The 27962-nt window shown below is 41.0% G+C and overlaps 1 protein-coding gene across 1 annotated transcript in view; it reads right to left on the bottom strand.

Annotated features, from left to right (window-relative positions):
- RAPGEF5 (Rap guanine nucleotide exchange factor 5) overlaps positions 1–27962 on the bottom strand; it is a 259477-nt gene that overhangs the window by 32471 nt on the left and 199044 nt on the right. The window contains exons 12-18 of the mRNA XM_055124161.1: positions 18448–18526; positions 14987–15131; positions 13813–13910; positions 11876–11906; positions 10169–10247; positions 6655–6804; positions 882–979 (exon numbers count right to left, since the gene is read on the bottom strand). Of these exons, the coding sequence (XP_054980136.1) occupies positions 882–979; positions 6655–6804; positions 10169–10247; positions 11876–11906; positions 13813–13910; positions 14987–15131; positions 18448–18526 (680 nt within the window). The remainder of the gene's footprint in view (positions 1–881; positions 980–6654; positions 6805–10168; positions 10248–11875; positions 11907–13812; positions 13911–14986; positions 15132–18447; positions 18527–27962) is intronic.

The following is a 27962-nucleotide window of genomic DNA, read 5'->3' as shown; positions in this document are numbered from 1 at the left end:
TCGCCTCTCATCACAGTGCTGGGATGGACCCTCGGCTTTCACGCAGGGCAGATGCTCTACTCTGCTGGAATCTTTTAGAGGGGAAACATCTAAAGGTACGATTCCAAGGAGGGCAGTTTTATTGTTCTGGGTCTACACCAAGCTGTGCTCTAGGCTTGTTTCTGGCACTGTGCTCAGAGATCACTCCTGGAGGTGCTCAGGGAACTAGAAGTGGTGCCAGGGATCACACTGGGGTCAGCCACATGCCAGGCAAGTACTCACTGCACTATCTTAGTAGCCCCCAGCGGGGACATTTTAGGTGGTATGTCAAACGGGGGAGGAAACTTCACAGGACACTGGCACTGGAAACAAGATTCATAGAATCTATGGGTCCAGCCAGGACACTGCTGTGGGTCTGCCTTCCCTCAGCTGCTGGGCGGACACGGGAGAGTGCATGAGCAGGGGGAGGGTGCAGCATGGGGAAGGGGCGTTTGGAGGTGCACTCCAAGTGGGCCCACTGGCCTGACACAAAGCTTCCTCTCACTCCAGCTGGGGCATTCGCAGCCTGATCTCCACAGACTCACACATGAAAGAAAAAAACACAGAAGGCTGCATGAAGAGGGGTCACTTCATTCAAAACCCTTATTTCAGGGGCTCAGAAAGGAGAATTTGACTTTGGAAGGTTTATTCTTCCTCAAGTGGGGCCTCTCTTAGTTGAGTTGCAAAAGCAGTGTTGTCTGACAAGTGTGTGCTGTTGCTAGAGGACGGCAGAGTTCAATATATTTTTTCTAACTTGCATTATAGACATTCAAATATATGCTTTGCCCTTTATGCATGTATTTGTGTGTGTGTGTGTGTGTGTGTGTGTGTGTGTGTTTCAGTCCAAGGTTAGTGGTCCTTACCAAAGTGTCGGCCAAGTCTTTCCGATAGAGATATATCCGAGCAGATCCTTCAAGAGATTTGGAGATGGCCAAGTCATTGGGCTGAAGCTCATGCTTTTCTGTATTTAACAACAACAACAACAAAAGCAATTACAAAAACAAGCATAGCAGAAGATATTCACTGTTAAGAGTGAAACTTACCAAAGAAAAATGTTTAAAAATAAATTGAACATAGACAAGATTTAATTCAGCTCTGCTCTATGTGACAGCATATAATGACGCCAAGTATCACTCATTTCCCACAAACTAGGGTTCTATTGGGACTGTTTTTTCTTTCATTTTTGTTTTTGTTTGTTTCTTTGTTTTTTGGGTCACAACCAGTGATGCACAGGGGTTACTCCTGGCTCTGCACTCGGGAATTACCTCTGGCGGTGCTCAGGGGACCATATGGGATGCTGGGAATCGAACCTGGGTCGGCCTCATGCAAGGCAAATGCCCTACTCGCTGTACTACTGCTCCAGCCCCTGGGAATTTTTTTTTTTAATAATATTAACTCACCCTTAGAACACAGGATGGTTTGGAAGAAACCGAACAAAGTTTAGAGAAAACTGAAGTGTTCAGTTTCTTCCAAAATTATTTATAAATGTCATTTAATTACATATACCATTTAATTTTCTTTCTGAACTCAGAAAGAAGTGTATGAATTTCACTTTGACCAAGAACCACAATTGATCATAGTTGTAGGTAGAGACAGGGGGCCCTGGTAAATAGTATGGGGAAAAGCACTATCTGGAACCTAAACCAGCCCAAAGGCGTGAAGGCCTTTGAGACACAGGATCCACCTGAGACCAGGAAACCTAAAGGTTTCATGTTCTGGGAGGAGAGGCCTCATCACTGGAACAAAGGTCACCCTGAGAAAACCCCAGAGGCTGTCAGCAGCACCATGCTCTATCTCCCCGTGGCAATCATCCCAGCAAAGGACTTGTGGGGGCAGGTTGGGAAAACTGTACATGAACTAACTTAGCAGAGAGAAAGGTGCGCATTTGCGTATATATCTCTGACTGAGAAGTGTATTTCCTTATTTTACCTTCTGGTTTCTTTGGCCTGAATCTGTCTGAGATGAAGACTCGCTTACTTTTCTCCATTCTGGGGAAATGGCCTGCACATTCCTGCTTGAGATGTGTCCTTTGCTCTTTCCACTTTGGAGAAGCACTCATTCATCTTCTCTCTTTCTCTCTCTCTCTCACTCTCTCTGGAGAGGCCCTCATTCATCCTCTCTTTTCTCCTCTCTCTCTCTCTGGAGAAGCCCTCATTCATCCTCTCTTTTCTCCTCTCTCTCTCTCTCTCTCTCTTTCTCTCTCTCTTTGGAGAAGCCCTCATTCATCCTCTCTCTTCTCTCTCTCCCTTTCTCTCTCTCTCTCTTTATTTCCCAAAATAAACTTATAAACTTCTTGTGCTTCACTATTCATCTCCTCCTGAAATGCCTGTCTTTGAGTGAAGGCAACAGATCTGGAAAACATAGGTCAGATTTAAGACTGACTTTCTTTTCCTGCAAAGAGCAATTCCTTGCTCCAGCCTGGGTTCCTCGGGTCCCTGAGAAAGCATTTCCCACAACAGGCAGAACAAATGGAACCCAAGTGAGGTTTGACATCTGCTTCATGGGGCTCATCAGACCTAAGGTCTGTAGCGTGCAGGTGCTCAGAGAAGACACTCATCAGTCCTGGATTTCCCAAGGCCCTTCCCTGAGTGATGGGTGCATAGGGAGGGAAGCAGTCGATGCCCTTCTCACAGCTGCCACCTCTCTCCTGCCCACTTCATAAAAGCCATGTTTTCCATCAGCAAGAGTAGGATTTGCAATATTTGGGTATACATATTTTTATCCTGATCTTGATGTAAATCTGTGTATGCACACACAAATACTTATCATTGCAATCATCACTTATACATATACATTTATAAGTATTATGCCTACATATACTTGCAATTATTCTATGTAGTTTCATACTGGGTTTATTAGTATAAACACTGACCCACTTGTCAAAATTATTTATATGTGTCATTTACTTGGTTATATAACAGTCCATTACGCCATCATTTACTCTTTCCTCTATTTTACATTTAATGCTTTCCAATTTTTTTTGTCATATCAATTAGATGGCAAGATGTATACTAAGCACTAGCACGGGGCCTGGCACGTAATAGGGGCTTGATAAATGGGGTCTATTATTACAGCAGCTAGACTATCTATTGTTGAAGTCAGCATCCTTGTGCATTAATCTTCCTCTGCTTTTAGATGACTTTTCTAACACAGATTTCCAGTAGTGGAATTAACAGGTCAAAGGGTATATCTTAAAAGTTTTTTTTATACAAAATGCTAAATTGTTCCCAATTTGGTGTATTTTTTCATTAGAAAATGAATTTATAAATTCCTGAAAAAACAGAATAAAATGTACACATTGATCATTACTTTGGTAACTGTGCTATTCTACTCAAACAAAAAATAGATTCTGTTTATTTTATATTTATTGATTGCTGGTGAAGCATTATGTTTTTCCAAGTATTCTTCTATTTCCTTCACTGCATACTATCCTCACCATTCAACCACTTCCCTACAGAGATGGGGCACTTTGGTACAACTGCTTTCTTCACAGAAAGATGTCCTCTTGCTAACCTCAGAATCATAGGGGAATCAAGTAAAGCAACACTCAGGTTTATTACATTGCAACATAATCAGCTTCTCCTAGGGCAGCCCTTCCTAATCCTGCATTACTGGGAAATGCAATATCCCATATAGCCTTTCCTAGATAACTTAATCAATTCAAACGCTAAATTTTGTTTTGAACATTTCTACTCAATACAGAAAACACAAATGATAATCTAATATATTCCTTACAGCCCAGCATTAGAAAAAGATCAATAGTTCTGTCATGTCAGGCTCATACTAAATGGTCCCCCACACCAGGCTGAAATGTTCTGCTTTTTCCTCTTTGTCTAGCTATGATTTCTGGCAACTCACCCTGTGCCTGTAGATGCCTTAGACCCAAATTTATGCCAGCCATTCCACACTCTAATACAGAGCAAAATGTCATGACATTCATTTATTTTTTCATTTGCTAAGAAACATTTTTCTTTTCACGTGTCACTATTCTGCAAAAGATCAGAGCTGACAGAATTTTAAGCTCGAATAACTGGGTGAGTTGCTATTGCCACATACACCAGCCACCTGGAATCAAAAACACTTAGATATCTACTGAAAGGTAAAAGAATGTCAGTACCATTCCATTAGAAACAAATCCAGAAAATCTACACTAACATCTTTGAAACTTTTCCTGAGAAAAAAAAGAAGAGTAGACTCATGGCCTTTTCCTGCAGAGGCAGTATTTAAAACATTAGTGATTGAACACCGTAACTAGAACAAGAATCCATTAGGCTCTAGTTCTTTTCTTCATAAAGTCACATTTGTTGGGAGGGGGTATTAGATTATAGGCAGGAAGTGGTTGGTGGGTGTGGTTTGGGCTACACTTGCTACACTTGGCAGGGTTCAGGGCCACTCCCAGCCCTGTACTCCAGGGTGGCTCTCTCTGGTGCTCAGTGGACCGTGTGGTGCCAAGGATAAAAGCTGGGGTTGGGGGGGCTAGAGCAATAGCACAGCGGGTAGGGCGTTTGCCTTGCACGCAGCGGATCCGGGTTCGATTCCCAGCATCCCATATGGTCCCCTGAGCACCGCCAGGAGTAATTCCTGAGTGCAAAGCCAGGAGTAACCCCTGTGCATCGCTGGGTGTGACCCAAAACGAAAAAAAAAAAAAAAAGCTGGGGTTGGCTGTACACAAGACATGTATCTTAACCCCTGTACTATCTACTATCTCTTTGACCCCAGAAAGGTTCTAGCAAAACCACTACTTGATGGAAGATGTAGTATCATTTTTGAATCTTTGGGATGACTGAGGGCTAGAGCGATAGCACAGCGGGTAGGGCGTTTGCCTTGTACGTGGTTGACCCGGGTTCGATTCCTCTGCCCCTCTCTGGAAAGCCTGGCAAGCTACCCAGAGTATCCCGCCTGCACGGCAGAGCCTGGCAAACTCCCTGTGGTGTATTTGATACGCCCAAAACAGTAACAAGTCTCAAAATGGAGACGTTACTGGTGCCCGCTCGAGCAAATTGATGAGCAAGGGGATGACAGTGACAGTGACAGTGGGATGACTGAAGAGATAAGCTGATATTCCCGCTGACAATCAGCAACAAGTCTGTACGCATGAAATACCATTGCTGACCTAGTGAATGTCATTTCATAGAGTGCAGAAATGGTATTTCCCAGCCCTCACAGAGACATCCCAGTCAGCACAGTGAAAGAGTTCCGTGTTAGTTTGAAGAGGTCCGTGTTCATTTGAAGGGGTACATGTGGCCCTGGGCTGAATACCCAGGGGAGCGAGTTTCACCGCGCAGCCCAGGTCAGTGGAAAGCCTCTTCTCCAGAGCCTTCCCTGGGAACTCAGAGGCTCCCTGCTACCATGGCAACTGTCTTTGATCCTAAACAGTGGGTAGGGCTGATCTGGGTTCAATCCCTGGCACCCCGTTCAGTCCCCTAAGCATCTCCAGGAGTGATCCCTGAGCCCTTCAGGAGTGATCCCTGAGCCCAAAGCCAGGAGGAAACCCTGAAAGCTGCTGGGGGTGGCCCCCAAACAAAAACTAAATAAAGCTTAACCTTGTTGCAAGTCACATAAGGCTGTTGCTCACTACTAACTGTGACTCAAGCCATCCCTCTGGATTCCCTGCACCATGCCACATTCCACTACTCCTTGATTTAAATGGGCACAGTCTACAGGTTGCTCAAGTTTTTGCCCTTTGTTTATTGAGCAGCTCAAAGGCAGAGGTGATCAGCTTGCTGGAGGGCCAAGCTGCCTGCTTGTGTAACAAAGCGACAGAAGCCATATCCTACCCCAGGTTACTAACCCTTCACCACACACTGACATTCTCCAGCCTGACAACAAAGGGTAAGGGAGTGCTCTCCTCTGCGCCCCTCCCCCTCTCTGCCCCATTAGCTCACACACTCTTCTTGTTTTTCAACCTCAGACGCTAAGTTGCCTTCTTTGTATTTTTTTTCTTCCCCAGGGTTAATGAGATATTAAATAAAGACTGTAAGCCAAAAAAGGAGGCCAGCGACACTGAGTTCCCGTAGGCTCCAGTGATGAGGAAGGGGTCGGCTTAGGTCGCGGGGATCAATAGTGTCAGCGTGTAATCTCCGTGATCTGATTCAGCACAGACAATAAACCCTCTGGGAGGATAAGGAAGACCCACAAAAGGAGAAGTGCTAATCAGGGAGGGCTCCCTTCCCAGCTTCCCTGTCCACCTGAAGAAGCAACCGCCCACAAGCTCTTGGCTTTCTCTGCAGTTTGCATTTTCTAGCGACAGGCAGGCGCCCAGTGTTAAATCCGAGCGAGTGTGGTGACTAGTTTGAGGCTCTCTTTCTTTTTCCATTCCTCAAAGTAATTTCATCCTTTAGCAATTTCCCAAGTTAATTTCAATATGAAAATAGACGGCTTATCTAGAGTACAAAATATGAAGCTCTGAGCACTTTATTTCAAAACACTGGCGTGCCCCTCAATTCAGTTCTTGGGGAGAAAATTCAGTAACCCAGCAGTACCCAAGAGTTGCCATGGAAACACCTCTGGTAGGCAACATCTTATTGTGCCTCTGGTCACCCAGCTTTGGGCCTGGAGGGGTGAGCAGTGATAACACAAACTCTTCCTTTAGAGAAGTTCCAGTGAGGTTACAGTCAAGGACGGACAAGAACTTACCCCCGGAGAAAGTAACGGCCACCAGCGCCACATCTTCTTCCACATGCTGAATCTTTTCTGCTACAATTTTCAGGATCTCTTGGGCTGTGCTGGAAACTTTTGCCTTCACACTGACATAGGAGTGCTCCGTTACATACACGTGGCAAAAAACTGTACAAGGCAAAAATGACGGCTAGTCAGTGGAGCTGCAGGCATGAGGCTAAGGCATGTTGAGATCAATGAGATCATCATTGTATAAAACACAGCCAGGTTTACATGTGCATGGCACCTAAGGATGAGGCATATCTCTGTGTGCTTGTACACACATGAGACAGACATCGTAAAGCTGGTAAATGAACATTAAAAGTACTTGGGTCTCCTCATGATGGCCATGTATTACCTCGCGCGCGCGCGAGTAAAAGGGAATGTGCCTGCCTGCCACAGAGGCAGGGTGGGGTGGGGTGGGGATGGTGGGAGAGATACTAGGGACATGGTGGTAATGAATAGGCACTGGTGGAGGGATGGGTACTCGATGATTGTATGACTGAAATGTAATCACAAAAATGTGTAAGTCTATAATTCTATCTCACAGTGTTTTATTAAAATTTTTTTAAAAGAAAAAAATAAAAGCACTTGGGTCTCTGGTTAATGGTTCAATTATTTTGGTGGGGGCGGGGGGGGGGGGTCGAGGAGAAGGCTTATGGGAGGGAGGCCACACCTGGCAGTGCTCAGCGGTTTCTCCTGGCTCTGCACTCAGGGATCACTCCTGGTGGTGCTCAAAGGAGCATACAGGATGCCAAGGATCAAATTCAGGTCAGTTCCATGCAAGGCAAGTGCCCTATCTGCTGTATTATCACTCAGGCCCCATTGGCCCAGGTTCTGATGGCCAGAACAGAAGACCATGGATCTGTGGTCAGAACTGCAATTTTGATTCTCTTCTTAAAGGCTCACCATCATCTTCCAAAATACTATATTAAAACATCAATCATAAATGTTTATTTTATACTCCACTTCTGGACCATCACTGTGATCCAGTCAAGAATTCTGTATTTTGTGGTGAGAATTTTCTAGTAAGCTCGTCAAAATAGCTGCCATTTGCTCTGATTTTTTGTGCTCAATCTTCTTGCTCACTTAAGAATGATTCCCTGGTCAAAGTCATATTAAGTTTCACATTTCTATGCTTTTTAAATTTCACTTCTATTGTGGGAGGAACTAATAATTATAACTGTGGCATTATCACTATCAGCATGAATTGAGCCAGGAGAAAATTTTCCCTTGTTTAATAGCAGAGTGGTTTTATAGCAATGGAGATAATGGGCATATAAGTTGCTTCTTTTATCAACTATTAAGGAGATATGTAAGGTTAGCTTCTTTAGGAAAGGCAGAAGGACAGTAATGTATATAGATATTTTTCTGTGTTGCAGAAAAAGGAGGGAATGGAGCAATTAGAGAAATTTTATATATTTGAAGACACCACAAAAGCAAAGCCAAGAATTTTTTCATAGATATATAAATGAGGCAAAAGACAAACTATGAGTACACATGTAAAAATTTCAAAGCAAATGTTGTTTTGGGTGTCACAAAAGCCATAGCATTTAAAAAATAGCTGTTTTATATGTTAGTAACAGATTTAAAAGAGAAAAAAAAAACTTTTTCCCCACTGCCATAAAATTTTTTTTTTTTCTTTTTCAGCCACATGGGATGGTGCTCAAGGCTCTGAGCTCAAGGATCACTCCTGTCTGGGATCTGGGTACCATATGTAGTTCCGGGAATCTGGTTTTGCTTTGTGCAGGTGGGTAAGTGCCTTACCCTCTGTATTATGTCTCCAGCTCCAGAAAATATGTGCTTTTAAAAGAGAAGCAAAGATCTGTTCTACAAGCAAATAAATGTGAGGAAAGTTTACAGATTAAAAAATTCACAAACAGGGGCTGGAGCGATAGCACAGAGGGCAGGGTGTTTGCCTTGCACGCAGCCGACCCAGGTTCAATTCCCAGCATCCCATATGGTCCCCCGAGCACTGCCAGGAGTAATTCCTGGGTGTATAAGCCAGGAGTAACCCCTGTGCATCGCTGGGTGTGACCCAAAAAGCAAACACACACATGCACACACACACACACACACACACACACACACACACACAACTCACAAACAAAAAAGAGGGCAGAGGTCCTGAAATAGACTCGTTGAAACTCAGCCTGGAAAAGAATATAATTAAATTCTAAGACAAATGGACAAGGAAGGTCAGCAACTGAGGAATTAGGAGGTAACAGAAATTTATTTGCCTTTTCATTTGGTACAACTACACATATTCCACGGAGAGCCACTGAAAAGCCGTATTATATACAAATATGATGTAGAAGCAGCAGCCAGTGACATGCTGTTTAAGTGTCCAAGAAGTTGAGCAAACAGTGAAGGCTCACACTTAGAATTTCAGAACCTAGAGTAAAGCCAGTGAGAGGCACAAGTCTCAGCAGCAGGCTTCTTCTTTTTTTTTTTCTTTTTGGGTCACACCCAGTAATGCACAGGGATTACTCCTGGCTCTGCACTCAGGAATTACCCCTAGTGGTGCTCTGGGGACCATATGGGATGCTGGGAACCGAAACCGGGTCGGCCTTGTGCAAGGCAAACCCCCTATCCATTGTGCTATCTCTCCAGTCCCAGCAGCAGGCTCCTTTTAATGCCCACCCCCTACTTCCTGCCACTGCATCTGACTCAACCTTCCTGCCAACAGGAGGAAACTACTTTGTCCCGTTATAAAGTATTGACGTGCAATAGGACGTCACCACCTTCTGGATGCTAGAAAGGTGTTTCCCCTTGTACAGACTGGGCAGTCATCTTCAGGGTGGGACTTGGCCTCTTTCTCCCTGGAGCATGGCCTGAGGACAAGGAGCTATGTGCTTCTGCCCAGAACAGCCTTGTCTGGGAGAAACTAACTGCATGTCCTTCCTGTTGTTAATTCTTCACAAGATTTCCTGTTCTGTATCTCAGGGAGACTCATCCAAATCTCTGCAGGCCTGTATGTTGGCTTCAGTGGCCTTTCTTCCTTCCTTCCCTTCTTTCTCTTTCTTTCTTTTTCTCTCTTTTTGCTTTATTTATTTTTGGTTTTGGGGGTCACACTTGGCAGTGTTCGGGGACCATGCAGTACCGGGATTGAAGCCAGACCTCCAGCATGCACCAATGTATTGAGCTTTCTCTCTGGCCTCTTTTAGAAACAGCCCCTTCTAGACTGTCAACAGCTACAGACCGAGAAGGGAGGAAAAGGACTAGACGAGGTAAAAGGGAAGGTTCAGGTGTCTTTGCTTTCCCTTTTTTTCCCCAAAGTAAAAATGTCCTTGGTCCCTGGATACCATGACGTCAGCAGGGAACCTACCAAGTTGAAAGCAGCAAAAGGAAAACCATCCTATATGATGAGAAGCTGACCAGGAGAGGGGGGGCGACAGCTGGCACTGGTTAAAGGTGGGGTGATGTGTTACAGGGAGGATGGGGGCATTAACTGCTTCTCCACCGCCCCCCCCCCAATCTCCTGCATACTCACTTTCCTCCGTCTCAGTCACGGTTCCGCGAAGCTGGAGCCAGTTCTCCTTAAGACTGAATTGGTGGAAGAGGGCTTTATTCTGTGAGAAGGGAGAGGGAGAACAATGAATGAATGTACTTCTGCCCTTTGGAAATGCTGCCGCTGTTTACAACATGTTCCAAAGGAGCGAGCCAACTTTTCATTTGAAACCCACCCATCTAATCTGAAAGGAATAAACTGGGAGTTGCCTCAGTTAGCGCATGTGACGGTGGGGGAGGGAGTCTGAACAATAGGACATATTTGTGCCAAGGCCAGTAGTAAGCAAAAAAGCTCCTACATAGTGTTTCCCAAATACACTGGAGAATATTGCATGAGTTTTAATCTCTGGCTGTGCCATGCCTCCATAGACTCTTCTGAGAAAGACATCATTTCCCCAGCTTAACTTCAAGCTTGCTTTGGGAGAAAGTAACCTTGAGATAGTCATGCTTCTGCTGTAGTTGAATGATATTCTTGTTTGTTTCTGTTTAGGAGCCATACCCAGTGATATTCAGGGCTTACTCCTGGCTCTATATTCAGAAATTATTCCTGGTGGTGGCTCGGGGACCATATGGCAGATCAAACTCGGGTTAGCCACATGCAAAACAAACGCCCTACCCACTGTACTATCACTCCAGCCAGAATTATATTCTTTTATTTTTTTTTCCTTTTTGGGTCACACCCGGCGATGCTCCAGGGTTACTCCTGGCTCTGCACTCAGGAATTACTCCCAGCGGTGCTCAGGGGACCATATGGGATGTTGGGAATCAAACCTGGGTCAGCTGTATGCAAGGCAAATGCTCTACCCGCTGTGCTATTGCTCCAGCCCCACTGAATTACATTCTTTAAAGGAAAAAATAATTTTTTTTCAGTAGGGGCTACTACTCCCAGCAGTGCAGGGGTGAGAGTGCATAGTACAAGGGATGGAACTCTGGGCTTTGTCCATGTGCTCCATTGCCCAAGCAATCTCTTCCCTGTACCTCTAGAATGGCATGTAGAAGAAAAAAGGGATATTTTTCATTATGATTACCCATCTGCTATATCAGCATCTATTAACATAGATAGATGTTGTGGCTGACATCTAATTTGGCATTTCTTCTCTCAAGTTGAGTAAAATCACATTCATTCTTTTGAACACACAGGATCATCCTTTTCTGCATGTTGCACACTTAAGAGATCCCTCTGGCTACTTGAGATTTCTATGTCTATTCTCTAATTTTTTTAAAGACTCACCTAACCACCGGGGAGCAAAAAAATCATTAAGACTTGCTTAATTCTTACAGTAAAGATTTCTTGCCTAGATGTCCTCTGTTTTTTCTTTTCTTTTCTTTTCTTTTCTTTTCTTTTCTTTTCTTTTCTTTTCTTTTTTCTTTTCTTTGCATCAATGTTTTGAAATTCAAATTAACATTGCTCTGAGGAGATGAAGGAAAGTTCGAGACTCCAAAATGTGCTGCAAACTCATGCAGCATGTTATAGTCAGGGACACAGCCTGGAGTTGTTCTGCATGAGTTCAGGGAGGCTGCAGTGAGCAGGCAGGGGCAGGCCTATTGCACCCCTGAGACATCCTACACTGGCCCAGCCGTTGGAGCTGGAGGTGGTATTTATTTTAATGCTGAAGTAATGCCAAATGTGGCAAGGCAAGGTCTCCAAACTGGATCAGCCCATTTCAGACACAGAACAGTGATGCCTTACCTTTTTCTGCGGTGAATATTCATCTACGGTGCTGAAAGGAAAAGGGCAAGAAGTCAGTCTTTGTCCCCAACCCAGAATAATGCAGTTACTGTCACTGCAAACTAATTTTCAGGCACTGGGCGGAGGTCTGTGCTTTTCAATAAGACAAGACACAGTATTCATTCATTTACTCTGTATGGCAGCCTTGACATTGGGCTCTGGGTTTCAAGAGACCCAAAAAAGCAGCTGCTATTCTACAGGCGTGTTTAACCTTTCCCTTAAAGGAAAGTGAGCAGCAAGGAAAGAACTTAAGTTGTTCAGTGCAGACAACTCCTATTCTTCTCACAAGTGACAAAACAGAAGCTTATTCTATTGAGAGAGATTAGGGATGAGCTACTGTTATTCTGATGGCTACAAAATCAGCCATCTTTTTCAGGGACATCTTTTTTAGGATGTTACTACAGGGGATGGAGATGGGGACACTGGGACTCCTATTGCCAAGTGCTCCTGGGTGAAACATGGTCCAGCACGGTGGCCAGCTTCACATGTGTTAGGCAAAACTTGAAGTCAAAGTTCTCAGTCTGGTTCTCAGATAAAAAACACACATTGTCCTTCATTAGCACACTGCAGCTGGAGAAAAATGCATGGAACTCAATTCCTGGGCTCATGTCTAGAGAGATGTCATAATTTTATGACGGAATCAGGAATCACACCTCTATGTCAGTCTTATTTTAATATTAAATATTTTAATATTAACATTTAATATTTTATTTTAAAAATCAATTAAATTACTCCATTTTATGGGAGCTTCTGTATCAAATGCACACTGATGGTTTAAACCATGAGTTTATGTTCATCAACTCCAACAGACCTGTCTTATGGCTGACAGCTACTTCCATGTGGGGGATTATTTTGATACACAAATAATCAAAACAAAAAAATGTTGCCCTTTTTCTTTTTACTTTTATTCCTTTGTTCATATTTTCATTTTAATCTTAGGTTATGGAAACTTACTATAGTGCAAATTCTATTAAATAAAGTAAGCCTCCCAAATCCACAGCACTCATGTCTAACACACCTTACCTTCTTATTTGCAACTTACTTTCTTCTGGTGGGCGGGGGCTGGGGAGGGGTTGCCACTTTTGGTGGTACATAGGGGAACCATAAAGTGCTGGGGATCACAAACCCAGGCCACTTACATGCAAAGCATGAGCTTCAGGTCACTGGGCCATCTCTCAAGGCGCTAAGTGCTGAATTTCTGAATGTGTGATTTCCAGGACTGAGGACTAAGGCTTATACATGATTTGTTTGCTCCCTAAAGTGAATATATAGGGACATTAAAGTTGTCATAAGATATTGCTTTACTAATTTGAAAGGGCGTATTAACACTGTCTATGACAAGTGCATTGGTGACTGCTGAAACCATAGTGGAAGTTTTCTACGACTTGACAATAGATGTATTTCATTTTTACTAAGTTGAAACCACAGTGTAAATCAAGGAACAGTTTTTCCCTTAAGACTAACTTTGCAGTTATATCTAAGTAATGGCTTGATGTTTTCATTTACCAAAGGAGAGTCAGTGGTAAATCACTAAGTCGCCAAGTATTGACAACTAGAAAAATGAATGATAGATGCCCAAGGGATACTTAGAAATGCCAAAAGTCATCGAGCAAATGGGTTTCTTTAATCTTTTTAAGTTGATAAACCTCAGGGAATCCATAAAACCAAGCTTTAGAAATGTTCCATGACTTACTGGGACTTACTTGTAAAAATTTCTTTCCTATTCCATCAGAGATTGCTATGGGTTTCCCAGAAATAGCATTGAGTTTCCTATTTGAATATCTGCATTCAAAATGTTCAAAATAAACTATGTGTAAGATACCCCAAATTTTGTCTTCTTTCTTGTTTTTCTTTCATTAACTGTAATACCAAAAAAAAGTTGTATATATAACACTTACTGACGACGATGCATTCCAAGTATCTTTTGAAATTCTTTTAATTCTTTTTCAAGTATTGGATATTCGTATACATCATCCAGTACATTCCTGTATATCGTCTGGGGATAAAAGAAAAATGCAGCTGAATTGGGGTAATGCCCACTTTTTCTTAAAGATAAAACATACAATGGTCATCCTACCAGGGAAATTGGGAGGCATCCAGATATGAATGAGAGATCCTGAGTGGGGTTCCCCTTTGGGGCTCAAATAAGCAGGAACTGTCTCTCTTACTGCATTTGGGGGAGAAAGAGATAGTTGACAACTCAAGAGATCCCTATTTGGCTATTTGAAATATCCAAGCTGATTCTCTATTTAAAAACATAAGACTTATATAATCATTTGGGAGGACAAAAATCAATTAAATTACCCAGTTGCATTAAAAATAACATTAGTTTACCCAAAGTGCTGTTTAAACCAGCTTTTAATTGGATATCTAAATGACATCTTAATTTTGAATTCAAAGTGGTTTCCTTCATGAAAGGCAGAATTAGTTTAGACAATTGCCTTTTCGGAAACAGAAGCTCTTCCTTACTCGAATTACATTCTATCCCTTTTCTGAGTTAATCTCTACTGCTAAAATGGCTTTGATGGCTAAAGGAATTCATCTACCTACAAGTTATTTCCAGAGAATCTTTTGGGTTAAGACAATCACTAGAAAGAATACATTGGTTTATCTATTTCAAATTTAAATCTTAGTCAGTATTTATTTTACAAGTCATTATAGATTAAAATTCTCAAAGTAATTTTAAATTTCTCTAAGAAAAAGTTTCACAATGTACATATGGACACTGTAACTTTTAATTGTTATAAAATTGCATTTATAAAACCAGCTAAACCATATAATCTCAACATGTTAAATAACAGCAAGCTTCACAATATATTTTACCTTGATTTTATTTGCAATTAAATGTAAATCGACTTTAAATTAGTGATTGTTTTAATAGAAAATCACTTAAAATAAAAAATTCTATGTATGGACAATCAGGTCTCAGATATAAAAATAAATTTACAGTTGAATCACAACTCAAGTATTACAGAATGGCCAAATGATTGAAAACTACAAATAAGTGTTTCAAAATTCATAACAGACCACAAATGAAATCACTGGGACTGAAAATGCAAGTTTTTATATTACCTTTAAAAACATTTTTGAATGCTCATCTTCATGTAACCAGTCCTTGTACAGAGCAATCCACTGGGAAACGAGATGTAAGACCTTGCGTTTCCGACAAGGGACATCTGAGTTTTCTTCTTTGCCTTGATACTTCTTAGCAGAATAAGTATGGGCAGTTAAGAAAAATATACCTTACTTAAAAATTTAAAAATAGGAAGTGATACATTGACTCCTTTCTACAAAATATGCCAAAGCGGGGCTGGAGCAATAGCACAGCGGGTAGGGCGTTTGCCTTGCATGCGGCTGACCCGGGTTCTAATCCCAGCATCCCATATGGTCCCCTGAGCTCCGCCAGAGGTAATTCCTGAGTGAAGAGCCAGGAGTAACCCCTGTGCATCGCTGGGTGTGAACCAAAAAAAAACCAAAAAAAAAAAAAAACATGCCAAAGCAAAGTTTCCAAAGAATTTACAATTATCTAAGGATGTAGGACCCAAAGAATAAGTGTAGGGAAACCAAAAGGCAGTTCTCAAAAGAACAGAAGTAGACCCAGATAACAACCTACACACAATTGGTTGCAAGTCATGAGGACAAGGGTTAGATGAGTGTTACTGAGACCCCTGGACATAGGTGAGCAGCACAGGTTAATGGCGCCTCAGAGAAATATCAGCTGACCCACAATTTTCAAGGATGGTTCCAATTGGCTTCATTACATAAGTGAACACTATTTCCACTGAAGTTAAATCAGAACTAAGGCAGATACTCTTCGATCCTCAGAACTTAATACTCGTGTAAAACCAGTTACTTCTAAAGTGGCTCATCAAGTGATAGCGTTCGAGTGATACCTCAAAGGTCTGAGCATATACTCTGCACACCAGGATCCCAGATTCAGTCTCCAGCACTGTATAAGTACTCCCAAACACTGACACCTCAGCTTAGGAACAGAAGTTTTCTTTTCTGAGCACCATTGGGTGGGGTCCCCAAACCAAACAAAAAGTAGCCTCAAACGAGAACAGATGGATTTCTGGAGCATGATTTGTGATGTGATTCAATACTAAGTCCTAAGAATTCGCTTGAAAAGAGAATTAGTAAAATGTGCAGACACAGAAGACAGTTAATTTTCGTTGTCACTGCAATAAAAAAAAAATAGGAATAACCTAAATTGCTTTAACCATAGAGAGTGGTTATCCAGATTATTACATATACATTTAGTGGGTAACCACAAGAATGGGGGTTCCAATAGTAGAGTTACTGATAGAGCACTCACAATACTGAGTATAAGGAGAAAAGTAAAAAAAAACACACAACAACACTAGAACAATCCATTTCTATCAACAATGTTTACTTACACTAATGCTTTCATTATCTGGAAATACACTAAGTCTTAATGGTGTCTAGAGGTAATGAAATTTAGGGTGCACAAATTATTTTTATTATACTTAAAGTCATCTCCCAATTAATATACAATGATTAAGTATTAATTGCTGCTAAAATTATACAGAAATAACATAAAAGGTAATATACTCAGGAGCAGGGACAGTATAGGGCTGATGGCGCTTGTCTCACATTCTGCTTGAATCCCCAGAACCACATATGATCCCCTGAGCACTGCCATGAGTCATACTTTCGCATAAAACAGAAGTAGCCCTGTTTCAAACACTTTTTAAATCAAATCCTATGAAGAAAGCATTATTCAATGATAATCACAAATAACATTAGGATCATTTAAAAAACAATAGTGTGAAGGCATCTAATTTGCTATCAAAATACATTTTTTTAAATGGATAATCCTTTCAGAAATATGCTGGCAGTAAAATGTACAGGAAATTAGCTCAAAAATAGAGACATTTTTAAAAAGAAACTAAAAGCTTTATAATTATTGCTAAATTTCTTCATAACAATACAACTTGGAAACCATGGAAGAAACGTTCTGGAAATTTTCCAGAGCCAAAATTAACTAATAATGTTTACAAAGTGTTTCTAAAAGATTTTAAAATCTCTGTAGCTTTGTTTGTCTATAAAGCATAGTAAAGTACCAAAGGTAATTCATTATTTCTTGTTTTATGTTTAATTATGCCAATTTTAAAGTATTCATTTAAGCAGGAAACATGCTATTAAGTGGGGAGAGAAATGTAATAATTACTTAATGGGAAAAGGGTATAACCTAGGTCATTATTATTAGGGCTGAATAAAACTTAGGTATATAAAATAGAAGTCCACCTTCCTAAAAGTTTTCACATGTGCTAAAATGGAATCTTTAGTGTGATGGCATAAAATCATGGTTAACAGGCTACTTAAATTGAAGCAGTTTTCTTAGGCACTGTGAGGGAAGAATCTAAATTTACTTAGTTTTTTGGTTTTTCAATGCTTCTATGTCACATCTCTTTTACTTAGAGGATAAAACCAAAACGCTTGCTCAACTGATCATTAACCTAATCATGTCTATCTTTGTAAGGGGAGTCTGTGACAAGGCTCTAAAAAGAGCAAAGTTGATCCCAGAGGATCATTTAGACTAATGCTCTTTGACCATTTTACACCAGAGAATTGGGAAAATAGGTGAAATACTTTGCAGACTGGCTGATGGATAGTCAGAACCAAAAATCAAGGTGGGTGGTATTTTAGTTATGAAATCCAATGTTAAAAATCCATGAAGTTTAGCTGGTGTGACATTTGTTGCTGCTTAGCTGCTATATAATTGGTGGGAATTTTTTGGCAGCCCGGAACTGGTCCCTGGACCACAGGTTGAAGAACTGGGGTCTAGACCTCCCTTGTGGGGGAACGGCTTGCTCCACCAGGTCACTTGCCCAGAAACACAGACTCACACTCGTGTGTTTATTTCCTGCACAAATGGCCTGGCACTCCTGAACACAATTTTAAAAGTTCATTTATTGCCACTATACTCAATTTCTTGACTCCAGCTTTTTTGTTGGGTTTGGGGCCACACCCAGCAATGATCAGGGTTTATTCCTGGCTCTGTGCTCAGGAGTCATCAGAGGTCAGACCGCTTTAGGTATATCCTACAAGTGCCAGGATGCATATGCAGTATCGAAATTAGGAATCAAACTGGGATCGACTGCCTGCAAGACAATACCTTAACCTCTGTACTTACTATCTCTCTGCCCCCAACCCTAGCTTTACCCAGTAGGTTGAATTTACCTACAGATTTCAAAACCCTGAAGACACAGAATTGAAGAAATCAGACAGAACAATTCACCTCCCACCCACCCCCAAATAGAAAATGTGAGAACAAGAGCATGGCATTTCCAGTCAGTTGTGTCGAACCCCCCCTCAACTCCCCACCCCTCAACTGTCCATTCTAGTCTTTGTCTTATTTCATAGCCCCCCCTTGGATGTCAGTGCATTAATATTTAACCTATCCATGCTCTACGTCGGGGTTGAGTAAATTAGGAAAGGCAGTTAATTCCTAACGTGAGACATCTGTCTCAGGGAGGCCGATGCCGAATCCTGAAGGTAATGAAGGATATTGCCTCAGCAGTGCTTGGCACAAGTCGTCAGTTGTCATGAAGACGGTGTACGTGAGCAGGAAGTCATCAAGGAGGGTCTCTGCAAGGAAAGCAAAACAAACGCAGGTGAGCTAAGCAGCGGCCAGGGAGCAGGATATGGGGGGAGTGGAAAATAGGAGAATTTTAACTATCATTAAATTAACGCGTATTATTTATTAAACTCAAGATTAAAAAAAATCTTAGAATGCCTCAAACAATAAGGTGTTTTTGTTGTTATTGTTGTTGCAAGACTCTCTAAGCAATACCTTTTATCATCTTCCTCTCCCTCCCCTTGCCTAAAACATCATTTATTTTTGTCGGTGAGGATGATATGGAAAAACCAATGCATAAATAATGTGCTCTTAAAAATAAATTGGACAAGATGTCTGCGGCTGCCATCCAGCCCTACGGGGGAATGAAGGCTGCAGGTTCTAATAAATTAAGGTTTTTCTAAAGCTCTTTTCCTAAGTCTAGGGCGAGCATAAGGGATAATAAAACCCTGAGGACACCTGTCAGCTTCCAAGGCCATTCACTTTTATCTCTCAAATGCATCTGTAAGGAGTGGGGTAAGTGGTGAGTGATTTTCTCGCTTTTGTGCAAGAGCAGAGGAGCTGAGGCAGGTTAGTCCTGGTGGGAAGATGCTTGCCTTGTATTCCACAGATGCTGGTTCGAATCTCCAGCACTGTCTATGGCACCCCCAGACACTTCCAGAGGTGACCCCTGAGCAGAGGCAGGTGTAAGTTCTGAGCACCATGGAACATGATCCAAAACTAAAATACCAAAAACAACCCCCCAAAAAAAAGTTGGGGGGAGGGAAAGCAAGAGCTGAAGGGAACTCAATAGGCTGATCCTTAGCATCATGCGTTTGCTGGAGCAGTCTCAACATAGAGCTGGAAGTAACTCCCAGCATCACCGATTGTTGTCCCAAACCAAAAATAATTAAATCAATGAATGCAGTGAAGTTAAAAAGGAAAAGTAGTCATAATGTTCTACAGCATGCTGTTTCCTAACTCCTTTTCTGCTTCAAACAACAAATACAGGTTTAATTTTAATTGACTCTTGCCTGAGTGTGCTTGCAAAAGTCCGGTTTGCATGCAACATGCCAATTTTAGTCTCTAATAAAATTTCAAAATGATCACACAGATTATAGGTAAACTCTAACATAAAATGCAAAGTCAAAATTTTGCCATAATCATCTTTCTCTAATCTTTAACACTTATTTCACAATATGATTTAAACTTATCTTTTGCAATTTGACTTTAGTTTTTCAGTTGAAAGATATAAAGTACAAAAAAAAATGAGTTTGTATACTCAATAGCATTTATATTCTCCAAGATCCACCTCTATAAATGTAGAGGTAGAAAGAATTGCTTGAGGGGCTGGAGCAATAGCACAATGGGTAGGGCATTTGCCTTGCACATGGCTGACCCGGGTTCGATTCCCAGTATCCCATATGGTCCTCTGAGCACCGCCAGGGGTGATTTCTAAGTACAGAACCAGGAGTAACCCCTGTACATTGCCAGCTGTGACCCATAAAGAAAAAAAAAAAAAAAGAGAGAGAAAAAGAAAAAGAAAGAATTGCTTGATACCAGAGCCTATGCTACATTAAAAGCGCAGAGAACATGTATACCAACATTGTGAAGTTAGGGCCGGAGCAGCAGTAGAGTGGGTAAGGCACTTCCTTTGGCTGACCCGGGTTCAATCCCCAGCACCCCATATGGTCCCCCGAGAATGGCCAGGAGTGATCCCTGAATGGAGAGGCAGGAGAAAACCCTGGGTGCCTCCTGGTGTACCCACCCACCCACCTCTCACAAAAATAAAAACAATGTGAAGTTAGTTGGTCCAGATTAGAACTAAAATTTTTTAGCAGTAAAAGTAACTTTTACCTTAAATGTTGTTCAATATTAAAAGGCTATATTTATGAACACAAAGCTCTATAATATAGCACTGTAGCATTGTCATCCCATTGTTCATCTATTTGCTTGAGCAGGCACCAGTAACGTCTCCATTGTGAGACTTGTTACTATTTTTGGCATATCAAATATGCCATTGGTAGCTTGCCAGGCTCTGCTGTGTGGGCAGTGATACCCTCAGTAGCTTGCCGAGCTCTCCAAGAGGGGTGGAGGAATCAAACTTGGGTCAGCCGAGTGCAGGGCAAATGCCCTACCCTCTGTGTTATCACTCCAGCTCAGATGATATTAATGAATGACAAATTTTTGGCTTTTGAGCACAAAAATGAAATGAATAAATAGTGTAGGGTGAAGAGGTTGGAAGGAAGAGGTAGAATAGAAGTGACATACGGACAGGGGTAGATGGTTTCGGGCTCTTTGGTGGTAGTAAAAGTATGTTATTCTGTCACACAAAAAAGATTATCACTATTCTATATTATATATAACACCTATATTCTTGAGAAACTTCTATAGTTTTTATCAGCTGCAGGGGTTAATTTATTTCAGAAATTGTTTGACTGTAAAGTATTAGGATAATCCTAATCCACAAAAGTAAGCAGTTGGAAATGTATATACATATATATATGTATATATACATATATATTTTAACAATTTTTTTCTACTTGTAAAGTGCCTTTAGCTATAATGAACCAGCCATATTTTAATCACATATTAATGAATATTTAGGACAAATTTTCAAAGATATTTATAATGAGCAAGAGTATTCCATATTAAAAAAAGTATCCTTATTAAAAAGATAAATGTACTAAGTGGCACCTAAAGCATAAAATACATCTAAATGTAACCTAAATGTACAATGTTGTATCATGGTGCCGTCTGGTAACAGTCACTAGAATAACCTACTAGTTCTTTTTTCTTTCTTGGGGGCAGGGGTCACACCCACTGATACTCAGGGGTTATTCCAAGCTCGGCATTCAAAAATTACTCCTGGGGGCTGAGCGATAGCATAGAGGGTAGGGTGTTTGCCTTGCACACAGCCGACCCGGGTTTTATTCCCAGCATCCCATATGGCTCTCCGAGCATCGCCAGTAGTAATTCCTGTGATGAGCCAGAAGTAACCACTGTGCATGGCCGGGTGTGACCCAAAAAACAAAACAAAAGAAAAAAATTACTCCTGGTGGTGCTTGGGGGATCTAGTTTGGTTAGATATTGAGTCTGTTCTACATCAGTGTTGCATACAGGAAACAGGGATCAGAGGGGCCTTTGGTGGGGCCTTGTGGACAGGGACAACAATTTGCAGGTGACAGCACTGAGGACCTCACACATCAGCCCTTACAGTGACAGCCTCACACACTTGGAACCTTCTTCCTGGTAGCTGTTAGCTTAATGAGGTTGGAATTATTCTCACATCAAGATTGATTGCATTAGTAACAGATTAAAAAGTGCACCATTAACTTTGACATAATCAGACATTTCATTCTGGTACAGCCTTTGGTAATGAATAACTACTGAGTGACTAGGAGGGTCTGGCGGAATGGTGGCATTCGATTGAATTTGTCAGCTTGGAGATGACAATATTTGGTTAAGGGCTTTGACCCAGGAATGCTTATTTTTCCTTAAGTCATTATATTTAATATTCAATAGCATTCACCTAATTATCTCTGTCATAAAAATATTACTTAAAATAAAAACAATGAGACTACAGAAAGCATCTCTGGTTAAAATTCTAATGAATAGAAGAGCTAAAAACTATCCTAAAGAATAGAATAAGTTGCTCATGGCCATGTCTCAAATCTAACTCTAACTACTACCCTGAGATTTGCTATATGTAAAGAACTTTCCTTTCTTCTCACTTTCAACATTGGTATAATTTTTGCTGCATAAGAAAGTAACTCAGTGATAAAATCAAAACAACATACTTGAAATAAAAGTGGATTTATAATAGCTATGCTTAAAAAAAAAGGCTATCCCATTGGTATTCAGAGATATTTTTAGAACCACAATGGCTATATAAATGATCCCCTGAAGACTATTAGCCAACAATAGTCATTTAGAAAGACTAGCAATCCACTGGCACCCACATTAAAACACTATAATTATCTATTATTTTACATAGTGCTTAATTAATAGTAATTTAAGACTCTAAGCAGGAAAGCATCTTTGTGAATAAAAATGTCTTTTATTTAAACATTCATAGCTGTGTAGGCACTGACATTCTGAATAAAAAGATATATTCATTTTGATTTCTAAATACCTAGATATTAATATACAAAAAACCTTTTAATCGAAATTTGACTCCTTAACATCAATCACGGAATCTAATCCCAAATTTTTGGCTTATCATGGACAAAAGTATTCACTCATCCTTTTGGTAATATTCGCCTCCTTCCTAAACATAAGAGAAAATTTTTGCAGTGACCTTTCAGAATATAGAAAGTACTCTTGCAGCATAACATATGTTGAAAACAAAACTGAAAAGCAGCTACTGTTCCAGTTTTAAGTACTAAGTAACTTGAAATAAAATACACCCATGTGCTGCCAAAATTTAGTCCTGATAGAAATAACTCTAAAATTCATCTCTATAAATAGCCAAAATAACATTAAGATGTTCTCTTATCATCTGCTACTATTTTACTTTTTAAGGCATAGGAAAATGATGTTTTAACTGGAATTTATTTGAAAGTATTTTTATTTAATATATTAATTAAAACATTTTCTCAATTTCATTTTAAGAATGCCTAGCACTAAAAATCTCCAAGTTATTTCTGCAAAAAACAAATGTTTCTAGAATATCCCAGCATTGTATCAAGGTTTACAGTAACTGGTTAAAGACCCTTTTTCTAAGATTCTGTTATGTAAATGTAATCCAACTAGAGTAATTGATGATCCAAATGTTTTCAAAAGTCTAACTAAACTTAGCATTTCTTTGTTTTCCATAAAAGAAAAGAAAAAGTGTTCGAAGCCTAGAGATCATAGGAGTTACTCAGGTACCATAATAGAAATTTACTTCAGTTATTTTTCAACACTGATAAGCAAAAGACACTGCAATAATGAAGTCACTCATCTGTTAAAGTGAATTGCCAAGAAAGCAAAAGGAGAGTTTTAACAGATGACTGTCTGGGGTGGCCATTTAGTCTAAGTATGGTAATGAGAATATTCAACATTTTGGTAGTAACTCATATTCCCTAAAGTATTGAGAGCAGTTTCATTTTTCCTGTATTTCTGCTTCAGAAGGAATGGAATTTACAGCACTCTAAAATACTGTTCTACTCAACCTTTATTTCAAGGAGACAAGAAAAGCTTTATATTTGAAAGGTCCACTTGAGGCCCTGGAATGTTACAACTTACCACCCCCCCACTTTATTTTTTTAATTTTTTATATGAAGTGGTGCGAAAATATACCATGCAACTTGATGAAGTACAAACTTTCAAAAAATTGCAGTGTTCATGCATGAATCATAGGCTAAAGTGCTCTTCCATTAAAAAGGGGTGTTTCTTTTTCAGTGTATGTTACATTTCTGAAACCATTATTAATGACCTCAAGTGCAACTTTTTACCAGAGTTTTAAAATTCACTTAGTTTCCGCATATTTTTACCGTTTCCCCAGAGTAATGCTGTGCCATTCTCAAATGATCAACTTTAAGAGCTACCTTTTTTTGGGGTTATTGATTGACTGCACACAAAAAAATATTTATTTTATTTTGCTTTTACAGCAAAATTTAGAAGTTACTCCTCTAAGGTAAGGCATGTGCCTGGCTAGCCTGATCCCCATTACCACGTGATTCCTTCAGCTCATTCCGTGGGTGAACCCAGATGAGCCCTGGTGAGTGCCTCCAAGCCTGAACAGCACTGCGTGCTTTGTGCTAAAGACAGCCGGAGGCACTACTTATGGACTGCATATAGCCATGGCCAGGAATGGCCCTGGGCCCATGTAGCATTGCTGGGGAGAATCCCTCCACACACCCCAATTTATCCCTCTAGTGACAGGATCTTGCTATAGACAGGACTTGATGTACTTCTCAAATAGTAAAATCCATTTTTATTTTTGTGACTTATAAAAATTGCTTTACAAATTCTATCACATTTCGTTTATTTGGTTTTTAGGTCATATCCAGTTGTGTTCAGGGTTGACACCTGGATCTTCATTCAGGGCTCACTCTTGGCAGGGCATAGAGGACCCTATGGGGTGTCAGGGACTAAACAGGGGTCAGTTGTGTGCAAGGCAAACACTCTACTATAGCTCTGGCCCCTCCATTGTATTTTCTTGATGGATTCAACAGATAGTATATTCTTTGCTATATAGTCCTTGAATGCATGATGTATAGAGGGTGCATGGAGCGATAAGCCCAGTGATTTCTGACTTCTACAAAAAGGGTCATGCTTGCAGGTCACTCACTCTAACTTTAGAGAAATGACAGTTCCCCAGGAGCTCCTACTGTTCCAGCAATCCTAACCGCTGCTCTCAGTTGAAGCATAGTTATATACACTGCCTCTCCGTGGCCCCTGTGTATTTTGGCCACGCCAGCTGGGGGCTCAGAACAGTGTGAAGAGGGGGCTGGAGAGATACAATAGGAGTTCAGGCACTTGCCTTACAGTGGCTGCTATGGCCACAACTCTGGTTTGAATCCCTGGTACAGTATGGCCCCGAGTACCATTAGGGATCTATTTTGAGCACAGAGTCGGGAATAGCTCTTGAGAACTGCCTGGTGTGGCAAGAAAATAAAACACCAACCATAAACATGAAAAAGCAAAACAAAATGGAAAAAAAAACCACAAAAAACCAAAAACTCAAACAATTCGAGGAATGGAAAGGTAATCAGAGTTGGGTCAAAACCTGAGTAGTCTTAGGCATGGTTCTGACCCACCCTGGGCTTTTAATCAGATCACCTCTAGAAAGAACTTGCCACTGACACCCAGCAGAGTTGTAATCAAGATTAAAAAGAGAAATGTAAATAAAGTATCTAGCAGACATCTGCCATACATCCGGTACGCAATATATAAGGCCTGTTCTTTAGTTCCCTAAAAATTATTTATGTCCCATCCCAATTTATGTCCCCAGTTCTCCGAGTGCCACCAATCCACAAAACAAATATGTGTTGATGTAGAAGGTATTTTATTTAAGGGTTGGGGGCTGGAGAGACAGAAAAGTCTAGAGTGGCCCATGGCTTCCACCTCAGGGTGAGTTCCAGAGTTGAGGCATGCATTCCCACAAATATTCAAATAAGGTAAACTTTCAGCTGGGGAGTAGTCATATAAATGTCACAGAGGCTAGAGGAGAAGATGAGACAATAAAATGCCAGGGAAGGTTTCCCCCAAGCACATAGGATGTGAGATGGCTCTGAAGTTCCAAGAACCGGAATTTCAGGAGTCAAAAACAGAATAAGGAGTATATGGAAGCAAAGAAGTCTGTGTCAGCGTGGCTGAACCACAAAACCGTGGCTTTCAGGCCTTGTTTAGTCCTTTGAGATGTTTTTGTGGTTGAATGGCAGAATTTGAAAGTTAGAAGCGGCAGCAGCTGGCCTACCTCTCCTCTGGGAACCCTGGTGTAGAGCATTACTGTACTGCCTGGGTTGGCTTCATGCATAGATTTGTATTTGCTGTGGGCACATAAATCCATAAGCCCTATCTTTGCTATAGTCGTAAAGCAGTAACGGAAGTGGTCATATGGTATAATGTAAAGCTGAAGAATAGGAGGAGGAGGAAGCTAATTTCTGGAGTGCTTCTGAGTAAAGGTCTAGTCTTAGGAGTTATTCCATGGCAGATTAAGTGTATTTCACAGCAAAAAGAGAGTAATCCAAGATTTTCAAGGTGAGAAGTGGTGAGAGCCACAAATGAAGCTTGGCTGTACCAGGAATATCAGACTGGACAAGGGAAAATAAGGTGAAGAAAGATGAGTTCACTGTGAAAGACCTAGACACCTTAAATTTCCTTATTAAGTGAAGCTGTTTGGCAAAGTGTCAAAGACTTTAAAAAGCTCATTAATGAAGGCAGATTTGGGGCTGGAGCAATAGCACAGTGGGTAGGGCATTTGCCTTGCATGTGGCTGACCCAGGTTCGATTCCCAGCATCCCATATGGTCCCCTGAGCACCACCAAGGGTAATTCCTGAGTGCAGAGCCAGGAATAACTCTTGCGCATCGCCAGGTGTGACCCAAAAAGCAAACAAAAAATGAAGGCAGAGTTATGATTATGGGTGCAACCATAGGAGGACAAAGGCTGAGAACAACATAAATTCTTAGATACAGTCAGAGAAATAAAGAAGCAGTGGCCTCAATCAACAGAGAAGCGGCAGGCATTCTGGTGATCAACGTGGCCCGGAAAATGCTCCGGACCCGAATTGGGGCCAACAACACCAGGGAGCCGGAAGGAGGAGGTGCAGCCAGCACACCTTCTCCAGATGGAGCCCTGGTGACACTGAGCAGCAACTAACACAGCTCCGGGATTCGGGACTGGGACACATCCGAGCCGCGAGGCCGCTAATGTGGCCGCGCAACCTTTTCTAAAACCTGAAAACATACAATCTTTTAATGGAAAACTAATTATCAAATGCTTCCTTAATAGGGTTATCTTGTTTGGGGGTATAACTCCCACAACAATAGTGAGTTTTGTGTTGAAATATGGAACGTAATCAAGGTGAAGAGAAAATGAAGTGAAATTCATCAGTTATACAGTTGGGGTGGGGGCGGGGGGTATACCGGGGATTTTGGTGGTGGAATATGGGCACTGGTAAAGGGATGGTGTTTGAATACGGTATGGCTGAGACATAAACCCGAGAACTCTGTAACTTCCACATGGTGATAAAATAAAAAAAATAAAATTATAAAAAAAAGAAGAAGCAGTGGCCTGTGGCCTGTATTGGGATTGACGGTCACACTGGAGCCACGGGAGGAGTTAAAGAATAGAACAGCAAAGGAGAAGCCGGTTAGACTGGGGGGAAATGCAATGGCAAGGTAATAGGAGTGAATAAAAAAGGATTGGAAAGAGATTATAAATGTCAGAAGTTGCTGGAAGGACATTCATCAAATTGACATTTAAAGGCCTCAGGTTTGGTGTGCGAAAGGTCCCTAATCTGATGGCTTTAGAGAGAGATGGCCCTCAGCAAAAAGCAGGGACAGACTCCAGAGTGAAGGAACTAAATAAGGGCTTTTCTGGTAATCAGCTCTATCGTCATCTAGCACATTCTTTCCCCTTAAGACTCTTGTAGATACATGATTCATTGATTGGACATAGCACACAGAAGTTGGGAGGAAAAAAATCCTTCATGTTCAACTCAGTATTGTTTTATTTAATAGTATAGATTAGAATGTGGAGATGGGCATGGCTATTATAAGTCTTGAATTCCAATCTGACAGCATCGACCAACAAAAATTAATATCTGGTTCAGGATTCAGTTAGCCTAATGTAATCAGTCTTCTGAGTTGTTAGACCTTGTATGATTTACACCACAGAATACATCTGAGGGATACACACAGGATTCCCAAGTACCTATCTACAATTTTATGAAATAAGTAATTTAATAATTCCATACAGTCATATATAGAAGTTGGTTAATAAGAACAAATAAAATTTGGGATATTACTGAAAATGA

This window comes from Sorex araneus, chromosome 1 (genome assembly GCF_027595985.1).
Source record: "Sorex araneus isolate mSorAra2 chromosome 1, mSorAra2.pri, whole genome shotgun sequence".
Classification (NCBI taxonomy): domain Eukaryota; kingdom Metazoa; phylum Chordata; class Mammalia; order Eulipotyphla; family Soricidae; genus Sorex; species Sorex araneus.
This window is presented reverse-complemented; position numbering and strand designations above follow the sequence as displayed.